The sequence below is a fragment of the Lytechinus variegatus genome, chromosome 2 (genome assembly GCF_018143015.1).
Source record: "Lytechinus variegatus isolate NC3 chromosome 2, Lvar_3.0, whole genome shotgun sequence".
NCBI classification, from domain to species: Eukaryota; Metazoa; Echinodermata; class Echinoidea; order Temnopleuroida; family Toxopneustidae; genus Lytechinus; species Lytechinus variegatus.
The window spans coordinates 5,530,296-5,556,446 of record NC_054741.1 but is presented as its reverse complement, the minus strand read 5'-3'; the positions used below and the strand labels follow the sequence as shown (position 1 = coordinate 5,556,446).

General features: G+C 36.0%; 1 protein-coding gene across 1 annotated transcript in view; it reads left to right on the top strand.

Annotated features, from left to right (window-relative positions):
- Positions 1-25,910, top strand: part of LOC121407141 (monocarboxylate transporter 12-like) — a 28,561-nt gene extending 2,651 nt beyond the window's left edge. The window contains exons 2-6 of the mRNA XM_041598080.1: positions 9,047-9,343; positions 9,828-10,369; positions 10,736-10,961; positions 23,103-23,246; positions 25,041-25,910. Coding sequence (XP_041454014.1) covers positions 9,047-9,343; positions 9,828-10,369; positions 10,736-10,961; positions 23,103-23,246; positions 25,041-25,255 — 1,424 coding nt within the window. The 3' untranslated portion in view covers positions 25,256-25,910. The remainder of the gene's footprint in view (positions 1-9,046; positions 9,344-9,827; positions 10,370-10,735; positions 10,962-23,102; positions 23,247-25,040) is intronic.
- The last annotated feature ends 241 nt before the right edge of the window (positions 25,911-26,151 follow it).

Genomic DNA, 26,151 nt, shown 5'->3' with positions numbered 1-26,151 from the left:
GTTTGAATTATACAATATTTCATTTTTAACAAATTTGACAATAAGGACCAAGTTGACTGAACCATAGTAGTAAACAAGGCTAGTTCCGCATGTTCAGGGAGGAATTGATCAATGTTTCACTTCACATATTATAATATACAAAAAAATATAATGAGTGGATGATGTCATCAGTCTCCTCATTTGCATACTGACCAGAATGTGTATATAACTGTTTGTTAAATTAAGCGAAACTTTAAGATGTCACAACTTTCTTATTTTACATCCGATTTTGATTAAATTTTCAGTGTTTTGCTTGTTGGATTTTTTCTCTTTTTATTCAAATTAATTTTTTGTTGGGAAGGACTTGTCCTTTCAGTTGTTTATTTTCAGAATGTGGAAAATTCTTGTTTAGGTGTAACAATCATTGAATACGAAGTGTTTTATTAGACAAATAATATTGATGAGAAAATCAAGAAGCCATCACGTATATTATTGTGTGGAACGTGTCATGATCTTGTGTCGATATTTTCCTAGATAATATGCGTAGTATACAACATTCTATAGTGGTAATGAGATTCTATAATGGTATATTGATGTATCAGGTATTTAAACTTTCTGGGGGTAGGGTTGCGTCTAGTTGCGCCCCCTCTCTTCACCAACTGAAAAAAATCTCCCCAACGCTGCATTTGCAGGGCGATGTAGGATCATTGAGCTATAGGTCTAAGGTATTTCCATTGGGTTACTATCCCTTCATTAGACCTATATTGATAACGAGGCATGTGATATGTTGTTCTAAGAATATTGCGGGGCAAACGTATCGCGCTGCCCTCCCGTAATACTTTTAACAACTTGACAATTCTATAAAATGCAATGCAAAAATCTAAAAATTACTAGAAAGATATATATAAACTTTAAGCATGGCATAATACAAAATTGTCATTTTTTTCAAAATGAAAAAAAAATGGCCTTTTAAAAAGTGTTTGTCCCCATCCCATCCAAAACATAGATCGACACCCCTGCTGCTACTTCATCATGTATATGGCAGGTTGTTTTAACAGACTACGTATATAGTCACGTACCCTCCGGCATCAGATGGAATTATTAAACAGTCAGTCATTGATGTTTGAGAATTATGAAAATATTCACAACGGTTAAGGTTTTATTAGTGAGATGGTGTGGTAAAAAAAACACGCATTTTAACACTTCCACGCAGACGAAATTATCTCTAAAGTAAGCGTAATCAGATTTGTTACACGGGTCATGTTAGTTTGTTTTCTCGTCAACTGGCAACAAGTGCTGTTTAATTAATGGGTTCATTACTGGACCTAGATATTAAGTTTATTCAAAGTATAGGGCAATGCTAACTGCATAGCGGTTTGTTGAAAAGTATCTTTGGCTTTTTCTCTGGAATATAAATCATAGAGAAAGTTATAATACGCTGTGATGTAGCGTGGCCCCTGACAATTCTTTGTATAAAGGGTTGGGTTGGGTTCAATACTTTTTTTTGGGGGGGGGGCATCGAATAGTGATCCATTTGGCTTTACAAAATATTTTGACACTCAAAAACGGGAGAAATTTCCTTCCCAAAATGAACCTAAGTCAGTTTTAATACAAAGTTCAACTTGCATTACCAAAATTCGCTTTCATAATAAGACACATGCTTCTTCATATACACAAACAATTTATTATATCAGGTCCAGAACAAGAATTTCATCATCGTGGGGAGAGGGTTGATCCAATGTGTTGGATGAATCGATAAAGCTATTCAGTCCTCTTCTGCATGGCTGCGTCGACGGCACACATATTTTTTTTTTTTACCAGAAACGATTAGCAAAGCTTTTTAAAGTCAAAATTTATGAAAAAGATAAATAATGGGGCATAACTCGTGAAAAAAGAAAGGAACATTTATCGAATCGAAAGGGGGGACGTTTTGAAAAAAAAAGACTCCTGACAGCCATTGGAGGTGAAAGGATCAAACGGCATTTACTAGGTGGAAGAAAATTTGTTATTTTTGTCGTCGATGAAAGGAAGACAAATGTTTTGTTTATAATTTTTTTGTAGGTTCAAAATAATAATGTCTGAATTCAACAAAAGTTATGCGAAATGGGGAAAAGAGAAGAGCAATAGTGCTTTCAGAGTTTTCTTTAAATCTGGATCAGAAAAAGTTTTTTTTTTTTTCGAATGAAAATACATTTCGTGATTGCATGAATATTTAAATAAAAAGTTACTAAATGTTATATTCAAGTTGTGGCGCCACTCGGAGTTGGGGTTACCGCCCCTATCTTTTCCAAGTTTTTAGGCAAAATGAAAAGAGATGAAAAATAAAAATGAGGGGAAAAGGGGAAGAAAGGAAGAAGTTATAAGAGAGGATTTTTTTATATTCATCCCATTACTCTATGATTTTTACACTATGACTGAGGAAAATAATTAGGACGCAACGTCACTTTTAGGTAGTTTTGACCTGCTCCACCCCGTTCTTGCGATGAATCTGCTACATTGGGAAAATCATATGAGATTTGATGAGCCTTTCAGGGGCATTAACGAATTAGAACTATTGTGGTAATCTTAGGTGATTTTGATATTGCTATTCGGTATATGATTGACAGTATTACCTACCTATAATGTTTAGACCTACATTCTAATAAAAAATGAAAGTAATCAGAAAAAGAAGCGGAATCACAAACTCACACAATAAGTAGCAGGTGCTCATTAAATCAAACGAAAGTGTTTTTTTCCGGGGGAATTTCACCCTGCATTAACCCTAAGAAGACTGGGGGGCTGATTCAGCCCCCTCGACTTTTTTTCGCGATAAATCCGCCGCTCGAAAGTTTTTTACCGCGTCGCTCGCTGACTTTTTACAAGTCTCGCGCAACTTTTGAGACCAAAATTGTGACCCCCGAAATTACGCAGTAAGTGCATGCAGACCCCAAATTACTCAAAAACGTGAATTTGTGTACAAATCCAATGCAAATAGTGTTTTTAGTCAAAATTCATAAAATGTATCATTATTTTTTCCTTTTACTGCTTAGAATCAATATTTTTATCTTGTTTATGGTAAAATAAAGTACCCGACAATTTCCATTGAATAAACAAGAAAAAACAAAAAGTCGAAAAACATAGAAATACATAAGACAGTACACATAAGAAAATAAATGTGATGTTGAAATTTTTGAAAAATAAATTTGATCAGATGCCTATCTAGAGTATGTGAAACAAAAATTAGCATTTTAGGGGCATTATTTTATCAATTAGAGCAAACTTGTGATTTTAAATTAGCATATTAAATGAGCAATGAGATTTTTTTCGCAGAATTTGATATTATTTTAAATTATAGTTTTGTAGATAATGCCATGGGTAACGCGCGTGGCAAATTTCGTCGCGATCGCGCGATCGACGGCCGAGATCATAAGGGGGACTGAATTGGCCTCCCCCAGTCTTCTTAGGCGTCGAAATAGCCCAGTCTATTTAGGGTTAAGTTGATTTTATTTTAAGAATTATTTAAAATTTAATATATTTATAAGACCTTAGACAGGATTCCCCTTTAATTGATTTGAAAGTTCGATTCTGTAGACGAATGTGATTTGAAAAAGACTGGTCTTTCGCATATGAAATGGGGAATCTTTAATTCTCATGTTAGGTCAGATCCTTGCAGCGATGGAGTGTTTGTGCAGATAATGGTCTTCAAGCAGGCGCAAACTTATATTTCATTCGGGTTAAACCATCCCAATGATGTATGTTGATGCGGAGTTTGCATTTTATAATTTTTATTACGGTCAAAGTAAACAAGATAAAGGCCGCAAAGTACATTCCAGACAGTGACTTAAACTTATCTTTACTCACACGCTCTTCAACGGCTTGTATTTACTCGAGCAGTTGCTGGAATACAACTATATGAAGGGGTACTCTGGGCTGGAAATATAATGTATCTAAATAGATTCACAGAGCAATATGCTTAAAATTACATCAAAATCTGATAACAAATTGCAAAGTTACTGAATTTTAAAGTTAAGCAATATATTGTGGAAGAAAGCTATATGCACGTCGCTGTGAATATTTATTGGGCTAATGATGTCACATCCCCACTTTACTTTTTCTTATGTTATTACATGTAATCACAAATGTTTTATTTTTCATGCATGTGCATTTGTGTTTGACACTGTGAGGGGGTGCCGCTAAAAAATAACCTCTCAAAGGGATTAGCCAGACGTAGTTTCCTAGATCCCTTTTCCAATAAGACGTTTTGAAATTGTTCACAATTTCACCCGCAGCCAATCAAATCCAACGATATCAGTAGCTTTCGACAGTTATTTTTTTTTGTATTATAAAGCACTTTTTTATGAAACGGACCCAGATGTACATTCACACCGGATAAAAGCCGTCCAAACTGATTCCATCAGGGACGTGACAACGTCCCTGATAATTTGATGAATGATTCTCACTTTTCTAATTGCAGAGAATATATTGTTTATTCGTGTGTTTTTTTTTCAATTTCATTTTCTATGCAGCTTTTGTTTCAGTTCCAGAGGACATGCATGGCTAAATGATAAAAGTGTTATCTTTCCGAGGGCAAAACGCCATTCTCCGTGGCAAACAGTTCAGTTACTATAAGTGGAACGCCTCTGGTTGTCTCGCCTGCATTACGCGATTAAATATAGCAGTTGTGCTGACTTAGAAAACAAATAGAATATTCATTTAAAAAAAAACCTTTCATATGAGGATAAAATACTATGTTCATTGACCCTAAATTACATTTGACATTGATCGTGTGACCGAAGACTTGTGCAAGACGATCAGTGATATTTGATAACCTCATTTTACGAACTAAATCCATAAACTTTTAAAGTTATGACAATTTAACAAATACACCCAAAACGGCCAAAGTTTATTGACCTTGGTCATGATGGTCGTGTGACCTGAAATCACGCAGGATGTTCACTGATACTTGATTTCTCTTATGTCCAATTGCCATGAACGAGATCCATAATCTTTCAGAGTTATGACACTTAAAAAACTTAACCTTGGTTAAGATTTCGTTTGGATTGGTCTAATTGCATGGTCTAATTTCATTGACCCTAAATGACCTTTGACCTAGGTCATGACACCTCAAACTCTGGCAGGATGTTCAGTAATACTTGATAATCATTAGGCCAATGGCAGAAAAAATAATGTTAATTCGTTTTTTTTTTTCAATTTCATTTTCTTTTCTTCTTTTGTATCAGTTCCAGAGGACATGCATGACTGAGCGATAAAAGCGTTATTTTTCCCAGGGCAAGGCGCAGTTCTCCGTGGCAAACAGTTCAAGTACAATGAAAATAGAAAAGTGGGGCGCTTCTAGTAGTCTCGCCTGCATTACGCGATTCGATATAGCAGTTGTTTGTTTGTTTGTTTGCTTGTAATTTATTTCTACGTTCCATATGTTCAACACAATACAACATAATCAATTATTACATAGATTTTACATATATATACATTTTAGACACACGTATCATTTACAATCTCTTTCTGAATATAAAAAAGTATGAAAAATATTATTTAACTGAATTTCAGAACGCAGGAGACCGTCGTCATGAGCGACCTGCTTGATGTTGACGACGGCCTGTGCTGACTTTGAAAACGAATAATCTTATAAAAGAAAACACAATTCGCATGATGATAAATGTTCATTGATGACATTTGACCTTGGTCATGTGACCTGAAACTCACAAAGGATGTTCCGTGATACTTGATTACTCATTTATCCAATTCCTCATGTCCAAGTTTCATGAAGAAGATCTCTAAGATTTCAAAGTTATGATCGCAATTCAACAAAATACGGCTAAAGTTCAGGGGTGGTATTCTGAGGTCATTTTATCTTTAAAATATTTTATTTTATCTCTTAAAATGAAATTGGTATTCTGAGATGAGATTTTATCTCGCAGATAAAATTTTAGATTTTATCTTGCGTATAAATTTTATCTTGCGTATCTACAGATGATACGCAACAGAACAATGCCTGCGTACACATACCCATAGCGTATCTGGCCATTGCAACGCAGATTATGTGCTTGCGCCCAAGATACTTTGAAGAAAAACTAAAATAAACTTTAAAGAGGGTAGAGGCTATTTTATCTCTGCGACGTTGATTTCACCAGTATTTCTAGGTGAATTAACCCCAAATGGTGACATGAAAATGACGAAAAATTATATATTTATTGAGAATAACACCTTAACGTTGTTCCTGTACAATCAGAGAGTATTTCATAAGACTTTTCTTGACTAATATTGTCTTTGAAATGATGCTTGAAAAGATGCGATATAGACTTCGAAAAAAGATGAGAGTATTGTCCTTTTAGTTAAAAAGAAATCTCCGTAAAGACGCGCAAGCGTATAGTGCAAGCGTATTTGAAGTCAATAAATTGACGCAATCTCACCCCTTTGCCACACCTCCTGGCGGAATGGATTTTAATTGGTTGAGTGATATGAGAGAGCTATGAAAGCGCGTTTCTAATTGGATATTGATTAAAAAATAGGTGTGTCTTACAGAGATAAAATGAAGATAAAATGGTTCTCAGAATACCAATTAGGATAGATTTTAAGGGTATTTTATCTCACTGATTTTAACGGAGATAAAATATTTTATTTTATCTGAGATAAAATGGATCTCAGAATACCACCCCAGGTCCTTATACTTTCTTAAGTTACGATGACATTTAAAAAAACTTCGGTTAAGATTTTGATGTTGATTCCACCAACGCGGTCTAAGTTTATAGACCCTAGGCCTAAATGACCTTTGACCTTGGTCATGAGACCTCAAACTCTGGAAAGACGTTCAGTAATACTTGATAACCATTGTGTCCAAGTTTGATGAACTAGGCCCATGTACTTTCTAAATTATGATGGCATGAACTTAACGACGCCGCCACCGTCGGAAAAGCGGCGCCTATGTATAGGCGGGACTAAAAGGCGCTCAGTGATATATTTTGTACTACAAAATGTGTTTTCTGTATCTGTAACTGCCAGATATTTTCCCAATATTGTTGTTCCATAGTGAATGCATATTATACAAATTTTATTAACAGGAGCAGATGAGGACAGGAAAGACATTTTACAGTAATCGGATTATTATTGCCTTATTTATTGTTTTGTATCGTACTATGTAGCACACATGACATGTTTCTGTACAAATCTGCGTGGGAAATTGCAGTACATGACTGTACTCGGTATTGGTCAAGGGGCGACCGCGGGCGTCGAGATATCTTGAGGAAGGGGGGGGGGGTATTTGGGATGAGATCTCTGCCGCCGTTCGCGCGTTCGCGCCGAAATTTGGCACGCACATTCTCTACCAAGTAAACTACAAGCTAGTAGAAAAAATTATGAAAATAATTTTTTAAATTAATTATTGATAAATATGCAAATTTATTCATGAAAAAACATTATTTGCATATGTAACACCCAATTTCACTTCAATTTTTTTTGCAGATGTCATCTTTTCATCTAATTCAAAGGTTTCCACAATTACGAAAGCCAATTTTTTTCTTTATGTATTTCTCTGTTTTTAGAATTTCTTGTATTTCCTTGTTTGTTCATCTTTTATTTTTCATTGTTTTTTTTTCAATGGAAATTATTACAGATTATTTATCAACTAAATTAAACCCTAAATTAATTAACCAGACCAATTAGAACGAAAAATAATCACCCTTATATTAATTTCATCTCCCATAGACTTTGTAAACAAAGTATAAAAATGAGCAATTTTCGACATGACATTGTCTCATAGAAAGTCACGTGACGTCGCGATGTTATACCGGTATGTCGCGAATTTGGTCTCAAAAGTTGCGCGAGACTTCAAAGAAAAAAGTTATTGAATTTTGCGGCGCTTTCTATTTGCGTTGTAGAAATATCGCGCGAAGCGTCGAGGGGGTGGCATCATTCCCCAGTCCTTTTACATATTAGAGGGATATACTAGGTGAAAAGAGAGAGGACCGGTGTACATTGGTGTGTAAAGACGAGTGCAGGGTTCTCGAAACAAATAACTACTGACGTCCAGATCTAGACTAGGAGGGGGAGGGGTGATGGGATGACGTCCCAAACGTAAAAGAGTTTGAATTGTTCTTGATAATATGTTATGAGGGATATCATTACTCCATGAAGATCTCTCTCCTTTCCTTATTTTGTATTCCTCATTTTTCATTCCTTTTCCTATTGTATTCATCTTTGGGGGGGGAGATATCGGTTGGATGGTCGTCCATTGGCCCAGGTAGGGCTACTTCTGAATTAAACTCATTTTTTTTCAATGAAAAAACCACGTGTGCATATAAGCCAGTAAGAATTGATTGAATAGCATTCGAAATTGATTTTGACCTATATACGTTTATTTGTACATTACAAAGTCTTTTCAATGGCAAACAGTATTAAAGTGAGAATGCAGCAATTTGACAAAATCATTTTCCAAAGAACTGGCTCGGAGCAGATTTTTGCTTGTTGGCCTTTATCTAATGAGAGCATATGATCGGAGATATATTAACTGTAAGTCTGTAACCTGTGACTGTGTAGGAGGGGGGGGGGGGGGGTAATGTAGAGAGCAAAGTCACTTTTTCATTAATTGGGACGTGATATTCACAAATGAAATTTAACAGTCAAGGTAAAGAGTACTGGAACAGACAAAAGGAAAGAAGAAGACGTTGACGAAGAAGGAGAAAGGAGAGGAAGATTTAGTATATAGGCTGCACATTCAGACCTATAACTCGAGTGAAGGGTTTACACAGCGGACGAGTACGTTGAGTCGAAAACAGCGGGTTTTTTTGTACCAGCTACATATGGTTGGTTTGAATAAAAATAAGTAAAAAGTCCGTACGGCTGCCTTAGGGGAAATGTGACTGCAGCATTAATTGGGATATGTGGCCTTACCTGAGGCTCCGTAGCGTGACCTGCCATAGAAAACACCAAGGTATTGAAATTGTTCTACCAACGGAATCAATGTGGAAAACAGTTTGAGATTGGAAAAACGATCTTAAGTGGTATTATGGTCTAGAGTTACATTGACCGTAACGTTTTTTTCTGTCCTTATCCCGTGTCTCTCTTTACGCAGGATGGGTAGGGTCTGTCAACATCGGGATGAACTGCCTGGCCAGTCCGTTGGCAGCATTCTTGGAGAGGCGAATCGGCTTCCGCGCGACCATAGTTCTAGGAGTTCTCTTCTGCGCCACCGGGGTCTTCGTATCATCATTCGCGCCGCAACTCTTCATGCTGTACTTCACCTATGGGACGATGTACGGCATCGGTATCAACCTCTCATTCCATGCCAGCTTATGCCTCATGGTGCAATACTTCCCGAACAAGAACTGTCGTCGTGCCACTTCTGTCATAATGATCGGAGGCACTTCTGGTAAGTTTTGTGAAGAATACACCCCCACGACATCAGGAAAGTGGTAAAGCCTATCTGGGGCCTGTTTTCATAAAGAACTTGCAATTGTTGTAACTTTGCCATTATGCAACTACCATGCAAACCTTGATTATGATTGGCTGCTGAGCCCTGCATGTTACCATGGTAGTTGCCATAATTGCAAAGTTACAACAGTTGTAAGACCTTTATGATATGTGCCCCTGGTCGGAGGCTGCAGCTGTTGTCTCTGCTTGTATATTATTTATCCTCCGCCTATATGTCCGGGTTAGATGTAGTTAAATAAGATGATGTGCTTACACAAGACCCAGCTAACCCAATGGTTTGCATGGTGGTAAAGATTAAACAAAAGTGTATACTTCATAGGTTAGTCCTGTAATGGGTTGTGGCATGAAGAGAAGTTGATGTGAACAAAAAAAGGAGATTTAGATTGATCATGTTGTTTTGCTTATACGTATGTTTTTCACAGGAATGCTAGTCTTTAGTCCGGTCATGGAGAGATTAATCGAAATGTTCACGTGGCGTGGAGCCCTACGGATCAGCGGGATATTCGTTCTCTTCCTTGGCCTCCCATTTGCGTTGCTCTGCAAGTCACCAGAAGAGACTGTTAAAGAAGTGGAAAAGGTAGTCAGAAAGTACAGCAAATGCGCCGATTCCATCGAGGATACGGTTAACAAGTGCAAGCGGGATCTTCAGAAGGTCTACCCAGGGTATGATCCTGATGACAAGAGGGCATGGAAGTCGGACTCATCGGGAAACGATGACGAAGACGAGTACGGCGATGAGAGAGGTCCATTGCGGGATTCGAAGACGAGCGATTTGAAATCGCCAGACTCTAAATGTGAGAAAGAACATGCTATTGATCTCCTCGAGAATGTTATTGTCCATGAAGAGGAGGAAAAGTCAGGTTACCGGAAGTGGCGAATCATTCTTGGCTCGTGGCGGACCTGGATTTTCATCATCTCCGTTTTCATTTCAACATTTTCATGGAGTTTCTACTGGGTTAATCTTGTAAGTTGCAACTTTCGTGATTATTCTCTTTCAGTATTATGTTGGACTGAGATGCAATCATCCAATTCATAAGTTTTATCCAGCAAGGCATTTATTGAAAAATTGACTGGTCATAGCTGAAGCTGAGGTAATTTCATTTTTTATTTTTCCCCTGGAGTTGAATAAACAACCCAAGCCCTATAGTTGGAAAAAAATATCGTTTAACGATTGAACAGGTTTAGGAGAGATAGTGTGGGTAGACGGAGGGAAATGTGAAATAAATATAAACTTCCTTTGACCCTATCATTGGTGAATGGAATACAAAATTAAATATTTGATAAAATTGTTGCTTCTCAATATTCCATTATTCTCTCTTCAATCCTTAAGGTCAGCCACCTGTCAAACGTTGGTCTCTCTCAGCGTCAGAGCGCTTTGGTCCTCTCATCGTGTGCTGCTGCAGAGTTAATCACGAAGGTCCTTCTAGCTCTTTTCGGCGATCGCCTACCTGTTAGTAATGTAAGCATTCTAGGCATTCAAGGTCTCATTACCAGTGCTTTCACCGTCGGGGTCATGTTCATCAATAGCTTCGGCGCTGGTATCGGCGTTATTCTAGGTAAGAAGATATGATTTTTGTTTGTTTAATCTATCCACGATTTTATTTAGTTATAATTGGGTGTTTTCATATGTGTATCAATCAGAGATGATAATTTATTTCTTGGACTGACCTGTTAAGCCATGCACCATCTGGAAAAACCATCGGGAATGAATGAGACAATCCGTTCCCTTTGGCAGTTGTATACAGTATTCAAAATTGAAGGGGGGGGGGGGTATTACCGTCCCCAGGATCGCCTCCCATTATATTCTGGACATTAATTACTCTGGTTGGCGAACATTATTTAGTGTAATAGTTATTAACATGTTTAAATCATTTTTTTTCCAGGATAACGTGTTCATATTTAATGTGTCCCTTTTCTCTCTCACACGGTCCTGTTAACATAAGGTCATATAACATCCATGCATTATTACTGCGTTGTATATCACCCCTTTTAATTTCCTCATTCTAATTATCTAACCCCGTGAACGTGTCTAAATGTTAATAGGCCATTGATTGCTCTTCAAATCTAGTTGCCAGGTTATCTTAAAGGAAAATAGGCATAGGCAGGCATAGGCCTACAGAGACAGTAGCTGTTGACCTTTTGACATGACAACTGGCACCATGACATGGTCATGGGAAGCAGGGGTACTGCGTGTATTTTTCTCCATAGGCAGCACCCCCTGGAATTCTGGAAGGTGTGAAAAAATGGAGAAATGTAACAAGATGACCTACATTTTGTATAGAAACCTTTTTTTTTTCTTTTCAAAATTGTCGGAACCAAAATGACACCCATTTTGTAGTGAAACCACATTTTTGTTACTTCCTTTCTTATATCAACAACCCTAGTAAAAAAATGTTTCCAAGGCACTGTTAAAGGGGTACTTGAGGCTGAAAATAATGTGATTTTAACAGTATATAAAATCAGAAAGATAAATCACTGAAAATTTCATAAAAATCGGACAAGGAATTAACATACATGACATGACATACATGTTTTGAACTTTTTTTTATTTCTACGAAACAGTTCTATAAATGTATTCATGAATGCGCATTAGCAAGCATTATATCTTAACTAGACCCCACTTGTTGTTTTGTATTTTACTATAACGTTTGTCCTCGAATGATGAAAAAAATGGACTGAGTCATGTTACAATGTGTAAGATTCTCATTGCTTCAACTTATTTTGATTATTATTTTGATTATGAGGTAAAGTAAAAACATAAGAAAAGCGAACGTAGAGTCATTACGACGCGCGGCGTTGTATAACTGTTTTACAAAAAGCTGCCCAACTTATTTCTTATCTGATTTTTATGAAATTTAGATAAAATTATTTCAAAACGACTGACGAAGGCCACTAAATTTTGTACAAACTAATGAAGAAGCACGAAGTCATTAAACTTGAATGTCCTCAATTTCTATGATGTGGATGATAAGAAATTAAAACTTGTTTGGTTAATGTGTTTTACGATTAAACGTGAAAAATTGTTATAGGCCTACGCTTTGAAAGGACATTTTAAGAAGAAGAAAGCGGAACATTACGGGGCACTAGATATTAGATGTTATTTTTAAAGATAAAATATTCAAATCCAGTGGTCAATGAATTAATGTAAAATGAAGCGTTAGAATGACACACCAGTGTGATTCGCTATAATGAACCTCTACTCAATCTTGCGACAGGATTTAACATTTTTACTAACAGAGTAACTAAAAAAAATCCTATTTCATTAAACAAATGGGAAAGCATCGTTTCGGATCGGCCTACAATAATTGTTACTTGGAACATAATCTACTGTATGTGATTCCTTTTAGATGTTCTTTATCGGCAAACGACAGACAGAGCTTAGTTATTTTCAATAAAATCATTCTTAGCAATATCCTTGGTGTTAACAACTATTTTGAAAACTGTTGGTATATTTCATTCTGATTTATGTTCCCTTTGTTTAAAAGGATCAGCACAAACTAAAACTATTGATCATTTATTTTTAAAAATACCTCTTCACCCGTTGATTTGTAGATGGTTTTTATACCTGATGGAAAGTTTCTTCATTCATTTCAGCAAATTGACAAATCTTTTATGTTGAAAGTATATTCAACGAGATGTTATTTATCATTGACATTATTCCAAATAGAAATGAAAATATATCAGCATCACAAAAGAGGTATATTATGTATCTTGATGGATCGATGGTGATGGATCCCTGTTATGCTTGATTGATACCGAGTTATGAAAGATATTCGTTTTCTATCAATGTACTGACTGATTGCCCATAAAGAATACAAAGACATCACAACATCATGCACCGATTCATACCTTGGTAAAGAAATGAATTTCCATTCTTTGTATAGCTTTCCACGATGTGAATTGATGTTCTTCACTGCAATCATTACACTTGATGGTTACATGGCAACAAAAGGAAACATGGTTCGCATAAAATATACAATACACAAGAATAAGATTACCAGTCGCAAGCTACTAATCAATTTTGCTTTAATATAAGAATTATTAATAATACATTATTTTTGTTGGTTGTGGTTGTCGGCAAAGAGCCTATAATGGAGTGAAAGCTGGTATGCAAGTGCGATTTGACAGTAAGGAGTGTGCATAACGTGGTGTGTCTGTTTAAGAAGGAAGTGCGTGGATAGATGTAGGTGAGGGTGTTTAGGGGGGTCGGTGTGTGTGTGTGTTTTCAGGGGTGAGCCTCTAATAAATATATCTATAGTCAGACGTCGTACATAGATTTTATAATAAGAATTAAACAATTGAAAGTGAACCTCTTACAAATATATATATATTCTGAATTTATACATAATAGGCCTAATTGTTAAACAATAAGCAAGCGATTCGATTAGCATATAGGGTATACTAATTACGGGGAGATTCGGACTTGCATTATAAGTGATATATGGCCTGAAACGGGTTTTCTGTGTGCATGGTGTACATAGACGAATCCCTGAACGATTGAAGGTAAAGTTCTCGTAGAGGGGTGGCAGGGGTCCTGCATTATCTGTTTTAGTTTAGAAGCGATGTCAAATTTAACCATATTAAAGTGATTGGTTAACATTGGTTTGACTTTTAAAAAATCTGAGCTAGAAGGTCACACTTGTCACCTGTGTCTGCGATATGTTCCAAAAATGAAGCCCAGAAAAAATTGCGTTCGAAAATGATTATTTAGTGCTTCAAAAATTGAAATATAAAGTGACCGGAAATACCATCTTAATTTCATCCCATACACTAATTGTACTATTTAGGTGTCTATAAGACGCCTAATTACAAAATCGGGGTTTGCCTTGTAGTTTTAGCTTTTCATTCCGTCAATAATGGTTGTTTTCAGGGTTTATTAGTTCTAATACAGGCACTTGTACACATGTTTCATCTTGGTTTGAGAATTTTTTTAAATCGGCTGCTCACAAAGTTAAACAATACCTTTAAGCGTTGGACTATTTTGCTAGGTTGATAAGTTTCTTCGAGTCATATTTTGTTAATGCATTTTGCAAAATAGCACACAATATTATATCAGAAGACTCTGGATGATGGATTCGTAAAAAGAACAATAAAATTATTCTATCTTATACGAAAAGCTTTTTCAAAGTCCTTACAAAACAAAGCCTTTGATTTTCTTTTTTCTGCAGTGTCACAATGTTATTTGACCAGTTTAGTGAATTGCATAGTTTAGTGAATTGCATATGGTCATACATACTTGTATTCTTTTACTTGTTCAAATTTTACGCCGTGAATTGTAACTGCCATAATGCTTGGTAGACTTTCGTCTGAAATCTGCAATCTATTTTTTTTAATACATTTACCAGTAGAAAATGATTATCACATCATTTTATGAAATGTTCTCGTGTTGTGTTCGCTTCAATATCATCGTCTGCAATGTAACCTGTGATTACGGTATCAACTGCATATTTGATGATGCTACACTGGTTTGAGGAGCATCGGCAGTCACTTGTGTAAAAATAGAAGAGTACTGGGCACAAAACACACCCCTGTGTTCAAGATTTTCACACTAGATTGCACATTACCCGTTGTAAATTTCTGAGGTTGGTTTCTGAGGAAGTTTTTGGTCCTTTTTAGCGTAATCTGCATGAGGTGGCGCTAGAGAAATTAGTTTCTACGTTAGGCCACTTTACTACGTCAAAATTGAATAAAGCATTGTTAAATCGTTGAAATCTCTTTTACTTCGACAGTCATCCTCACTCTGAAGTGTATATTGATGGCGGGCGAGAGCTTTAGGGGCACTGGAGACCTGACCCCTCCCCTCCCTGCACCCCCTCGAAAGAATAGACAAAGTGGGAGAAATAGAAAGAGAAGTAAATGTCAAAATCTGTCGCAATATTTGATTTTCGAGACCCTGGCGCGGCCTCTTCTGTATACGTTAATCTCCCTTGTAACAAAATAAGTTTCAGCAATAATTATCTTACATGTAAAATCAGTTGTCACTCCAATGTTTTAATTTATTTGGGGATTTTATTTGAATAAACACATTTTCATATGATAAAATACAAAGACGTGGTATAGGCCTACCATCATGTGCTAAAAGTGAACCCCCAACAGAAACTGAACATATTTTCAAAGTTTTCCGGTTCTGCAATTGTTTACGTGATTAATTGTGAAGTCATGTGATAAGATATTACATTCAATGAAGTTTGTTTCTCTGGGCTCGCCGAACATTGAAGTGTTGTTGTCTACATTCAACTCTCGGTGCGAAGGAGTGCATTTTGTGGTGGGGTTCGCTAAATTTTAAGCACAACTGTAAAGTGGTGCTAAGATGGTGCTATGGTGAACACCACCACAAAAAGAACATTAATGTAATTTTGTAGTCGGGTGATAAAAATAATATAGATCCTTCAAAAAGGTTTGGAAATCTGACTTTGATCGATAATCCGTCCTCGGTTTTGTTAAAGGACAAGCCCATCCCAACAAAAAGTTGATTTGAAAAAAGGAGAAAATCCAACAAGCAAAACACTGGAAATTTCATCAAAATCGGATGTAAAATAAGCAAGTTTTGTCATTTTAAAGTTTTGCTTAATTTCACAAAACAGTTATATGCACATCTCGGTCGGTATATGCAATGAGGAGCTGATCACGTCACCCACTCACCATTCCTTTTGTATTTTATTATATGAAATATGAAAAATTATAATTTTCTCCTCCTTGTCAAGTTTTATTTCTACCTGAATATGTGGAATTACCATTACTTTACCAGTTTATGGTCAAGTTAAGTTGGTCCTTATTATCAAATCTGTAAAAATTGAAATATTGTATTATTCAAACATTAAAAAAACAAAGAAATAGTGAGTGATGGACATCATCGACCATCTCATTTGCATATCGCTGAGTTGTGCATTGAACTGTTTTGTGCAAAATAAGCGAAAAAAATGTCATAACTTTCTTATTTTACATCCGATTTCTATGAAATTTGCAGTCGATTCAAATCAACAATTTTCTGGGGTGGACTTGGCCTTTAAAGGGGAATGAAACCTTTGGAACAAATAGACTTGTGTAGAAACAGAAAAATCAAAGAATAAGAATAAAGAAAGTTTGAGAAAAATCGGACAAATAATGAGAAAGTTATGAGCATTTGAATATTGCAGTCACTAATGCTATGCAGATCCTCCCATTGGCAATGCGACAAGGATGTGTGATGTCACTGATGAACAACTTTCCCTTTGGTGGACTATAAAATACCCTCAAAATGTCTCTTTTTGCTTTTTCTAATGATGATACAAACTCTTTATCCATGATGTATTCTTAAAAAATATGTAATACATGCCCTCATGTAGAAAGAACACATGATCTATGGATAGATGTGATAAAAGAGGCAATTCAAGTGAAATATATACTAAAGTAATGGGGAGAGTTGTTCACAAGTGACATCACACATCTTTGTCGCATTGCCAATTTGCAAATCTCCTTAGCATTAGTGATCGCAATATTCAAATGCTCATAACTTTCTCATTATTTGTTCGATTTTTCTCAAACTTTTGTTGATCTGTTTCTCTGATTTTCTGATTTCACACAAGCTATCTTGTTCCAATGGTTTTAATTCTCCTTTAATATTAATGTGTGATTGATACCAATGACTAGATAATTTAATTTTCTTTGAAATGATTCCCTACAGGATATGACTTTCATGAATCATGACTATGGTTCACATAGAGGTGCAGTGCTTTGAAATGTGGGGCAAGGACAAAAGTTACAAAACAAACAATATTGAATATCACTGTTCTCTTTTCAAGTGGCGATGAGAATTGTTTCTCAGCGGTTAATTTTGTTTTCACGCATATTAACATCAACATTAAATTGAGATCTGCGAGATAACCATGGTTTGTTACGTGTTTGCTTGTGCAGATGTGTGTTTGATTCCATGTTAATGTTGATGTTAACGTGCATGAAAACAAAAGAAATCACTGAGAACCTCACTCATCACCACGGAAAAACGACTTTCAATATTTTCATTTTACAACTTTTAAATTTTGACCTTGCCCCACATTTCAAGGCACTGCACTTCCATGTGAACTATAATCATATTCTGAAGGGTATCATTTTAAAGAGAATGAAAATGATCTTTTGAATGATATCAAACATGCATTTTGTAAAATTGAGATTGAGAGAAATTAATGGCTAAACTCAGATTTCCAAACTTTTTTAAGGAGTTAAGTATGTTTTCTTGGTACTGCCTGACATTGCAGCGTTGCTATCTCTGTTCAATACTCAGCATGAAAGGAGTTCATTTTCTGGTGGGGTGGAGTTTTTAACATCGCTGTATCACATCATTTTAAAGCTTGGTCCCTGCTTATTCATGAAGACTTGTTGATTCAGCGAAATAACGCAAAGCTTTAAAATGCCATATAACTTTGTTAGTATTTGTCCGATTTCATGGAGTTTTCAGTGTTCTTTTTGTCTAAATTTCCCCTTTTCTATTGATTTATATGTTCTTTTTTGCTATACCCCTTAACATGTTGAGTGTGCAAAACACAGATTGACTTTCATTTGTGCTTTAAATTTCACCAAATGAAAGGCAAGCTGATATGCAAATAATTCTATTTGCAGGGAGTGCTTGCCTCATTGCGAATTGAATAGAGATTAATATCAGAGGAATCAAATGAAAAGAAGTTTCAGCTGCGCTTTATTTGAATTGTCAAATTATTCTGGTCTGAACCAGATGGGATTGAATGCGTGTTTGCAGATGGGACTGTAAATTTACTCATTCGTGTAAAGTTAATATAAAAAGGGCGTATAACATAAACATGAATCAATGTTTTCGATATAAAAACCCTCCTCCCTTCTGGCTTTCTTCGGGTGATTGCAAGGGGAAGCCGACCGAGAGAATTGGAGAATTATTTTATATCGGAGAATAGTGAATGAATCTTCATTATAAAAAAAATTTGTGGAAAGAAATCTTTCAATTTCAGATTTTGTTTTTCCTTATTTCCATCACCCATGGAAATACAATTACTGATAATTCGCAATTGAAGTAAGAAACAAGTATGTTTTCATGATGTTCGTGGACGTGAGGGTGTGGGATATGTGTCATCAAAATTACATTTGAAACTCAGATGTAATACTATCTAAAAATATTAAAGCTATCAATTGCGGTATGTTATTTTAATATATGATAGTTTATGACCCATCTTCGTTTCAAAATTAATGTAACATAGCTATAAAGGGTTACACTTCGTAATTCCAATGGTTCTTTATTCCGAAGGTTCGTAATTCCGAAAAACGTAAATTGCCTATACCTCGATGTTCGTTAATCCGAAAACGAAAAAGACGGTTCGTTAATCAGAACATTTGTGGCGTAATTCCGAAGATTCGTTAATCCGAAAAGGAAATGAGGGTCGTAATTCCGAAGGTTCGTTAGTCCGAAAATGAAATAAGGTTCGAAATTCCGAAGGTTCGTTAATCCGAAAACGAAATGAGGTCCGTAATTTCGAAGGTTCGTTAGTCCGAAAACAAAATGAATAGCGTTTTCGGACTGCCGAACCTTCGGAACAACGAACCTTATTTCGCTTTCGGATTAACGGACCTTTATTCGGAATTACGAATGTATACGGCTATAAGACCTTTGTCATCAGTTTATTGGCCTTTCGCTCAAGACTACGATAGGATTACCATGGGGGTGATACCCCGGGAAGGAGGGGTGATATACCTTAGAATATGAACGCCATATCGGAGGTGAAACCACAGACTTCAGATCTGTGCTTTAATGAAGATGCAAAAAAAAATCATGAAAAAGGATTCTGATATTTTACTGTAATGGTGCTTGCTTTATATTTTGTTCAATGAGCATGGATGGGGCCTGTGGGGATACATGGTTATGGATTGTTTGCTTTGTCAGATTACTCTCAAGCTCAAACCTAATGGGAAATTATGTTTGCATAATATTCGATTCAGTATTCCAGTATTTGAACGAGTGTGTTGATCACAAACTTATATTTACCCCCCCCCCCATATATTATCTCGAAGCCAATAGAATAGAGGCCGCACAGACAGAAGAGAATATGAAAGGGACAACGAAGGTGTTTACCTCTCCAATATAATAATAACAATAATGATAATATAGGGGCGGATCCAGGATTTTCCAGAAGGGTGGTATTTTTTAACACAAAAAAATAATATTTTTTGTGCCTCTCAAAGGCACGAAAAAAATATATGGGCCCATCCACAAGCACAATAGAGTCACTTTTTGTCCCCAGACATTGGCCCATGAAATGCTTTGTAAAATCTGATGCTGGATACGCGGCTGAAATGGGGGCACGGCCGTATGTCCCCTACCTTGATACGCCTCTTGATAAATAACAGCTTCTTTATACCATAGTCATTGATCGTGCTCAATGTATAGAAAGCTAGTTTAGGTCTCTCTTACTGTGTACAATAAATCAGTTGACATGGCAGCTTTCAACCTACGATCTTTACTACAGTGTCTTTTGAAATTTAATTATTTGATATTGGGTATCATCCCATCACCGATTTTTAGCTCATCTGGCCCGTAGGGCAAGATGAGCTTATGCCGTGGCGTGGCGTCCGTCGTCCTTCGTCTGTCGCTCGTCCACAATTTCAAAATGCTACTACTTCGCAATTTCAAGTCCGATTTCAATTCTGTTTGCTTTATATGATAGCACTAGGTGGGGCATTCAAAACTTCTACACAGAATTTAGAAATTCATCAAATATGCTAATTTTTGCGCACTTTTCAAAATTCACAAAAAATGCTACTTCTTCTTTATTTGTTGACCGATTTTGATTTTTTTGCTTCCATCTGGTAGAGCTTCATGAGGTTCACCAAACTTCTACACAGAATTTTGAAATTTTGACCAGAACAATTTTTATGCTAATTTATGCGAAATTAATTTATGCATATTTTTGAAAATTCACGTAAAAATGCTTTATTTGTTGACCGATTTTGATTTATTTTCTTCTATCTGGTAGAGCGTCATGAGGTTCACCAATCTTGTACACAGAATTTTGAAATTTTGACTAGAACAATTTTTATGCTAATTTATGCATGCGAAATTTATTCAGAAATCACAGAAAATGTCTCTTCTTTATTTGTTGACAGATTTTGATATTTTTTCTTCCATCCGGTAGAACCTCATGAGGCCCACCAAACTTCTACACAGAATTTTGAACATTTTTAGTAGAAGGTTATCTATGCTAATTTATGCGAAATGTATTCATAAATCACAGAAAATTCCTCTTCTTCTTTATTTGTTGTCAGATTTTGATTATTTTTCTTCCATCTGGTAGAGCTGCATGAGATTCACCAAACTTGTACACAAAATTTTGAAATTTTGTCTGGAAAATTATTTATTCTAATTTATGCAAAATTTATTCATAAATCACAAAAAAATGTTTTTTCTTCTTCATTTGTTGATCCGATCAGTTGTTGATCAATTTCAGTTTTGTTTGCTTTATATGGTAGCTCGAGGTGGTGATACAAAATTTAAACAGAATTTTGAAACTCATTGAATCTGCTATTTATTCATATATTTTCTAAACTCACAAAATTGCTTACTTATTTGTTGATTGATTTTGGTTATTTTTGTTCCATCCGAGACCTACATTAGGTTCACCAATGTTCTACACAGAGTTTAGAAATTTTGACTAGATAATAATACTTAATTCATATGAAATTATTCACAGATAACAAAAAATGCTTCTATGTCATTTCTTCATCGATTTCAATTCTATATACTCAATTTATGTCTAGAATATAATTCACTACAGTGTCAACTGGGCTGAAATTAAAATTGTGTTAAATTATGTTGCGATATGCCAGATGAGCTCCACATCATTGATGTGCTAGTTTAAATACGCCCGTCTAGACGGGACGTAATTATGGTATCACGCTCGGTGTCCGTCCGTTAACTTTTCCTTGTGAACGCGATAACTTAAGCTTAACTTAACCCATCACTTAACCAAGGCTCATATAATTTGATATGTATGATTCTAGCATGAATCTCAGGAAGCCTATTGATTTTGAGGTCAAAAGGTCAAGGTCACAGTGACTTATCTTCATCTTACCCTTCTGTAATCCTTAACGCGATAACTTCATTTTGAATTATCCTAGGCTCATATAATTTGGTGTGTCTGATACTGGCATGAATCCCATAAAGCCTAATGATTTTGAGGTCAAAAGGTCAGAGGTCAAGGTCACACTGACATGTTTTCACCTTACCCTTCTGAAGTCTTTGGAAACGCAATAACTTCAGTTTAACTTAACCTAAGCTCATACAATTTGGTGTGTATGATACTAGCATGGATCCCAGAAAGCATATTTGTTTTGAGGTCAAAAGGTCAAGATCACAGTGACATGTTCTCATCTTACCCTTCTGAAGTCCTTATTAACGAGATAACTTTAACTTAACATTTAGGCTCATATAATTTGGTATGTATGATATTAGCATGGATCCCAGGAATTCTATAAAGTTTGAGGCCAGACAGTCAAAAGATGAAGTCACCACCTTCCACTTTTCTTGCTTGACCAATAACTCCATTTTCCGCGTTACAGGCGGGGGTATTTTATGTGCTCGTCTTAGCGACACTCTGGTTTTTTTCGTGGAAGCTAAGAGAAAATAAGTATTATATATGATTTGCTTAGAATAGATGACGAAACATTATTGAAATGTATCATTTTCCTGATTTGTAATTATACCAGAATTTCACATGCATGTTGTAAGCTATCTCCATTCATATTTTACCAACTTGTGCACCTTGAAGTATACTCCCCTGCTGAAAGGAATTTTCCTCAGATCAGATGTACGTTGCGAAAGTTGTTGAATTTTCGTTATTTCCAAAACGGTAATGTGCACATGTTTGGTGTGTGAATGAAGAAGTCGACGTTGTCTCACATATTTTGTATTTAATTACATATAAGAGATTAAATAGGCCAATCAAGCTTATTTTCAAAATTAGATTTGATGATTACGTAGTTTTACGAAGTCATTATAATTATGTTAGATTATGACTGTTCAATGAAAAGGGTTACTTTCATTCAGATTACACGCTACAAACATATGATGTGCATGTGACATTTTCGGCTCCCCATTTTTTTTAATCATTATTTTCATTATTCTTCTCCCATAATTTACTTATCACTTTATATTTTGGATAAGCGCAAGATCAAACTGTGCTACTTTTCCTATATACTTTACACCAGATCTTGATTAAATTATTCATGCTTGTTTGGCTTTTCTTTATTAATTTGTTGGGTATATATAGTCTTGCCTTTCATTTTTTTTAAATCATTATTAATCATTGCTTGATTTAATTTATTTTTAGTCATTACTGTTTACTTTCTTTCGTCTTTTGAACTAGCATTAGATGCTTGAGATAATTTTATCGACATTTCTTTTCCTCTTCAGTAATTGTCATATCTGACCACTTTCCTTGGTTTTGATTGGCACTGTTACCACGGTAACTGTCAAATAAAACGGAATAGCGTTCCATCAACATTGTTTTTGTCCGACAAGTTGTTAAATATATCATTCCTTGATTTTGGATGTTATTGAAAGACAGTAAAAGCAAAAGTTACATCTAAATGACACAAATGAATAAAAATATACATGTATACTCCAAATGTAATAAAAGGCACATTTAATCGGCATATTACACCATTACACATCATTGTGAATTTCTTTTATTTTTCTGTAGGTGTTGGATGTATGCGGGGTATATACCAGGTAGTTCCATACATGAGCTGTGTAGAAATTATTGGCACACGATGGGGAGACGAGGCTCAGACCCTCACTCTCGTAGTCCAGGGCTTCGGATATCTTGTTGGGGCTCTTCCTTCAGGTAGGTGAACCAGTAAATTGCTGATTGGTATATATGGGAGTTTTAAAAGTACTATCAAGATGTTAAGATAATTATCTCGGGAATTCAATATCCTATTAGAGAATAGTCAGATGATGAGATCCGAGATCTCGCAATGATGAGATGACAAGATCTTGGAGCTCGTCATGTCTACATAGTTTGGAACAGATGATCAGACGACGATATCTCCAAACTCATGATGACTTCCTTCAGAAGATGTCTTTGGAAGCTTCCTCTTCTACAGGATATAGACAAATGCATGACGAGATCCAAAATCTTGTTATCTGATCATCTCTCCCACGGGATGTATACATGACCAGGGGGGGGTTTCATGAAAGGACTTGTCGGACATTTTATCCGACAAATCCCATTTTATGCGACAGTTACCATAGGAACAGTGCCGCTCAACCAATCAAAATCATGGAAAGATGTCAGATCTGACAACTTGTCGGATGAAAATATTGATGAAATGCTCCCCAGGGCACCGTTTCATCAACATTTTTGTCCGACAAGTTGTCAGATCTGACATCTTTCTTTGATTCTGATTGGCCGAGAGGCACTGTTACTATAGTAACTGTCGGATAAAACGTCCGACAAGTCCTTTCATGAAATGCTCCCCAGATCTATAACATCTTGTCATGTGATCATCTTTTTCACTGGATGTAGATTTGACAAGATCTAAGATCACGTCATCAGATCATCCCTTTTACAAGATGAGACATGACAAGATCCGAGATCTCGTCATCTCATCCTTTTCCCTAAGAGATGTAGGCATGACGAGATGATTATCTGAACATCTGAGTGGCACTTTTATGCCTCCCTAGATATCAGTTGACGAAATCTGGAATCTCATCATGAGGACTTCCTTCAAAAGAGATGATCAGGGGAGCGTTTCATGAAAGGACTTGTCGGACGTTTTATCCGACAAGTCCTGTTTTATCCGACAGTTAATATAGTAACAGTGCTTCTCAACCAATCACAATCCAGGAAAGTTGTCAGATCTGACAACTTGTCGGACGAAAATATTGATGAAACGCCCCCAGATGGCGAGATCTCAGATTTCATCATGTCGACATCCTTGAGCAGTGATGATCATGTAGACTTTTTTTAGACATAATTATTTTAAGGGAAAAATATGTCATGAACATAATCATTATAATATGACCGGAAACTTTGGAAAGAGTATATTATCCCAAATGATTTGATACCGTATTTTATGAGGTATGTCTTCTGTGTATACGCTTGGATAATCAGTAGGTGTTCTTTGCAGTCACGTGACCTTTGATTTGCCCCAAAGTAAGGCATAACTGCAATTAATGATTTCAGTTGTCAATGATGACATAATCCTACAGGGGTTCCATTAAAATCCTATGCAAAACACCTTTCAATAATTAACATAACAATTGTTTAATAAACACTTTTTAGTATCAATTCTCAAGTTTCTTTTATTGAAAAGGGATTTTCAGACATGTTTACTAACTCATGTAGGATTGTGAGATCATCGGCATTTGGATTCATTCATTGCAGCTATGTCTTACTTTGGCGCAATTCGAAAAACCTCCAGATTATCACATACCACATATATATTGGGGATTTGTGAGGTGTCATATTTCTTTTTTACTCACGGTAGTATTATAATTCTCGCAGTATGCATGTCACATGGTTTCTCCCAAACCACTTCCTCTTCCATCTTCTGTCCTTTGAAATCATCCAATTTTCTGAATGTTTGTTAAGTGAATTGAAATGACCTTCGCTCCCTTCATTTTCTCTATACAGGTGCAATATACGACTTAACCCAGTCTTACCAAACGTGTCTTGTCATGGTTTTCATTCTCTTCATCGTGTCGTCGGTGGCGCTGTTCATAATACAGATCTACGATCGTTTCTGTGCCAGGAGACAGGAGAAAGAACCGTCTGCAGCCAAAGATATGCGTTTGAAACATTTATCCTTGCAAAATGAGATTATTGGCGACAAGGTCACGACTGTATAAGGTCGTGAGAGATAGATCGTGAAGCGGAAACAAGAGGCAATGTCATTTTATTGGATATCTGCAAGGAAAGAGAATGAATCAATACCTTGCCTTCAACATTCTGCCTTATAAAATGAGATTATCAGCGACAATGTCTTTACTTTATAAAACAGTGAATGGATGAGTTTAGATAAGAATGTAGTTTGTTAGAGGAATTGCAATGTGAGTGGGTATCTAATATGAAGTGGAAACCACTGTTAACCTCAATATGCTGCCTTAAGAAATGAGGAACTTAACGGCGACAGGATCACGACTGTTTAAAACCGTGAATGGACTTCATTCAGCAAGAGATGTAGATAAAGAGAGATGAATAGCCTAGATAATAAAGAGGGAGAACGTGATGTGATTGGGTATCCAAATAAAAACGAACCTATGCATGGTCTGAACTTCAAAACATTCTGCCTCACAAAATGAGGTGAACGGCGACAGTGTCGCGATAGTATAAAATAGTGAATAGACGAATCATTGAAAGTAAGAGATAATGCTTGTTATAGCCGACAGATATTGAAGAGGAAGAAATAGGCAGAGTGCTATGATAAGATATTTAAAGGTCAAGTCCACCTCAGACAAATGTTGATTTAAATCAATAGAGAAATATCAGACAAGCACAATGCTGAAAATTTCATCAAAATCGGATGTAAAATAAGAAAGTTATGACATTTCAAAGTTTCGCTTATTTTCAACAAAATAGTTATACGAACGAGCCAGTTACATCCAAATGAGAGAGTCGATGACGTCACTCACTCACTATTTCTTTTGTTTTTTATTGTTTGAATTATACAATATTTCAATTTTTACGAATTTGATGATTGGGACCTCACTGCCTGAAGCACAAAATGTTAAAATAATGGAATTCC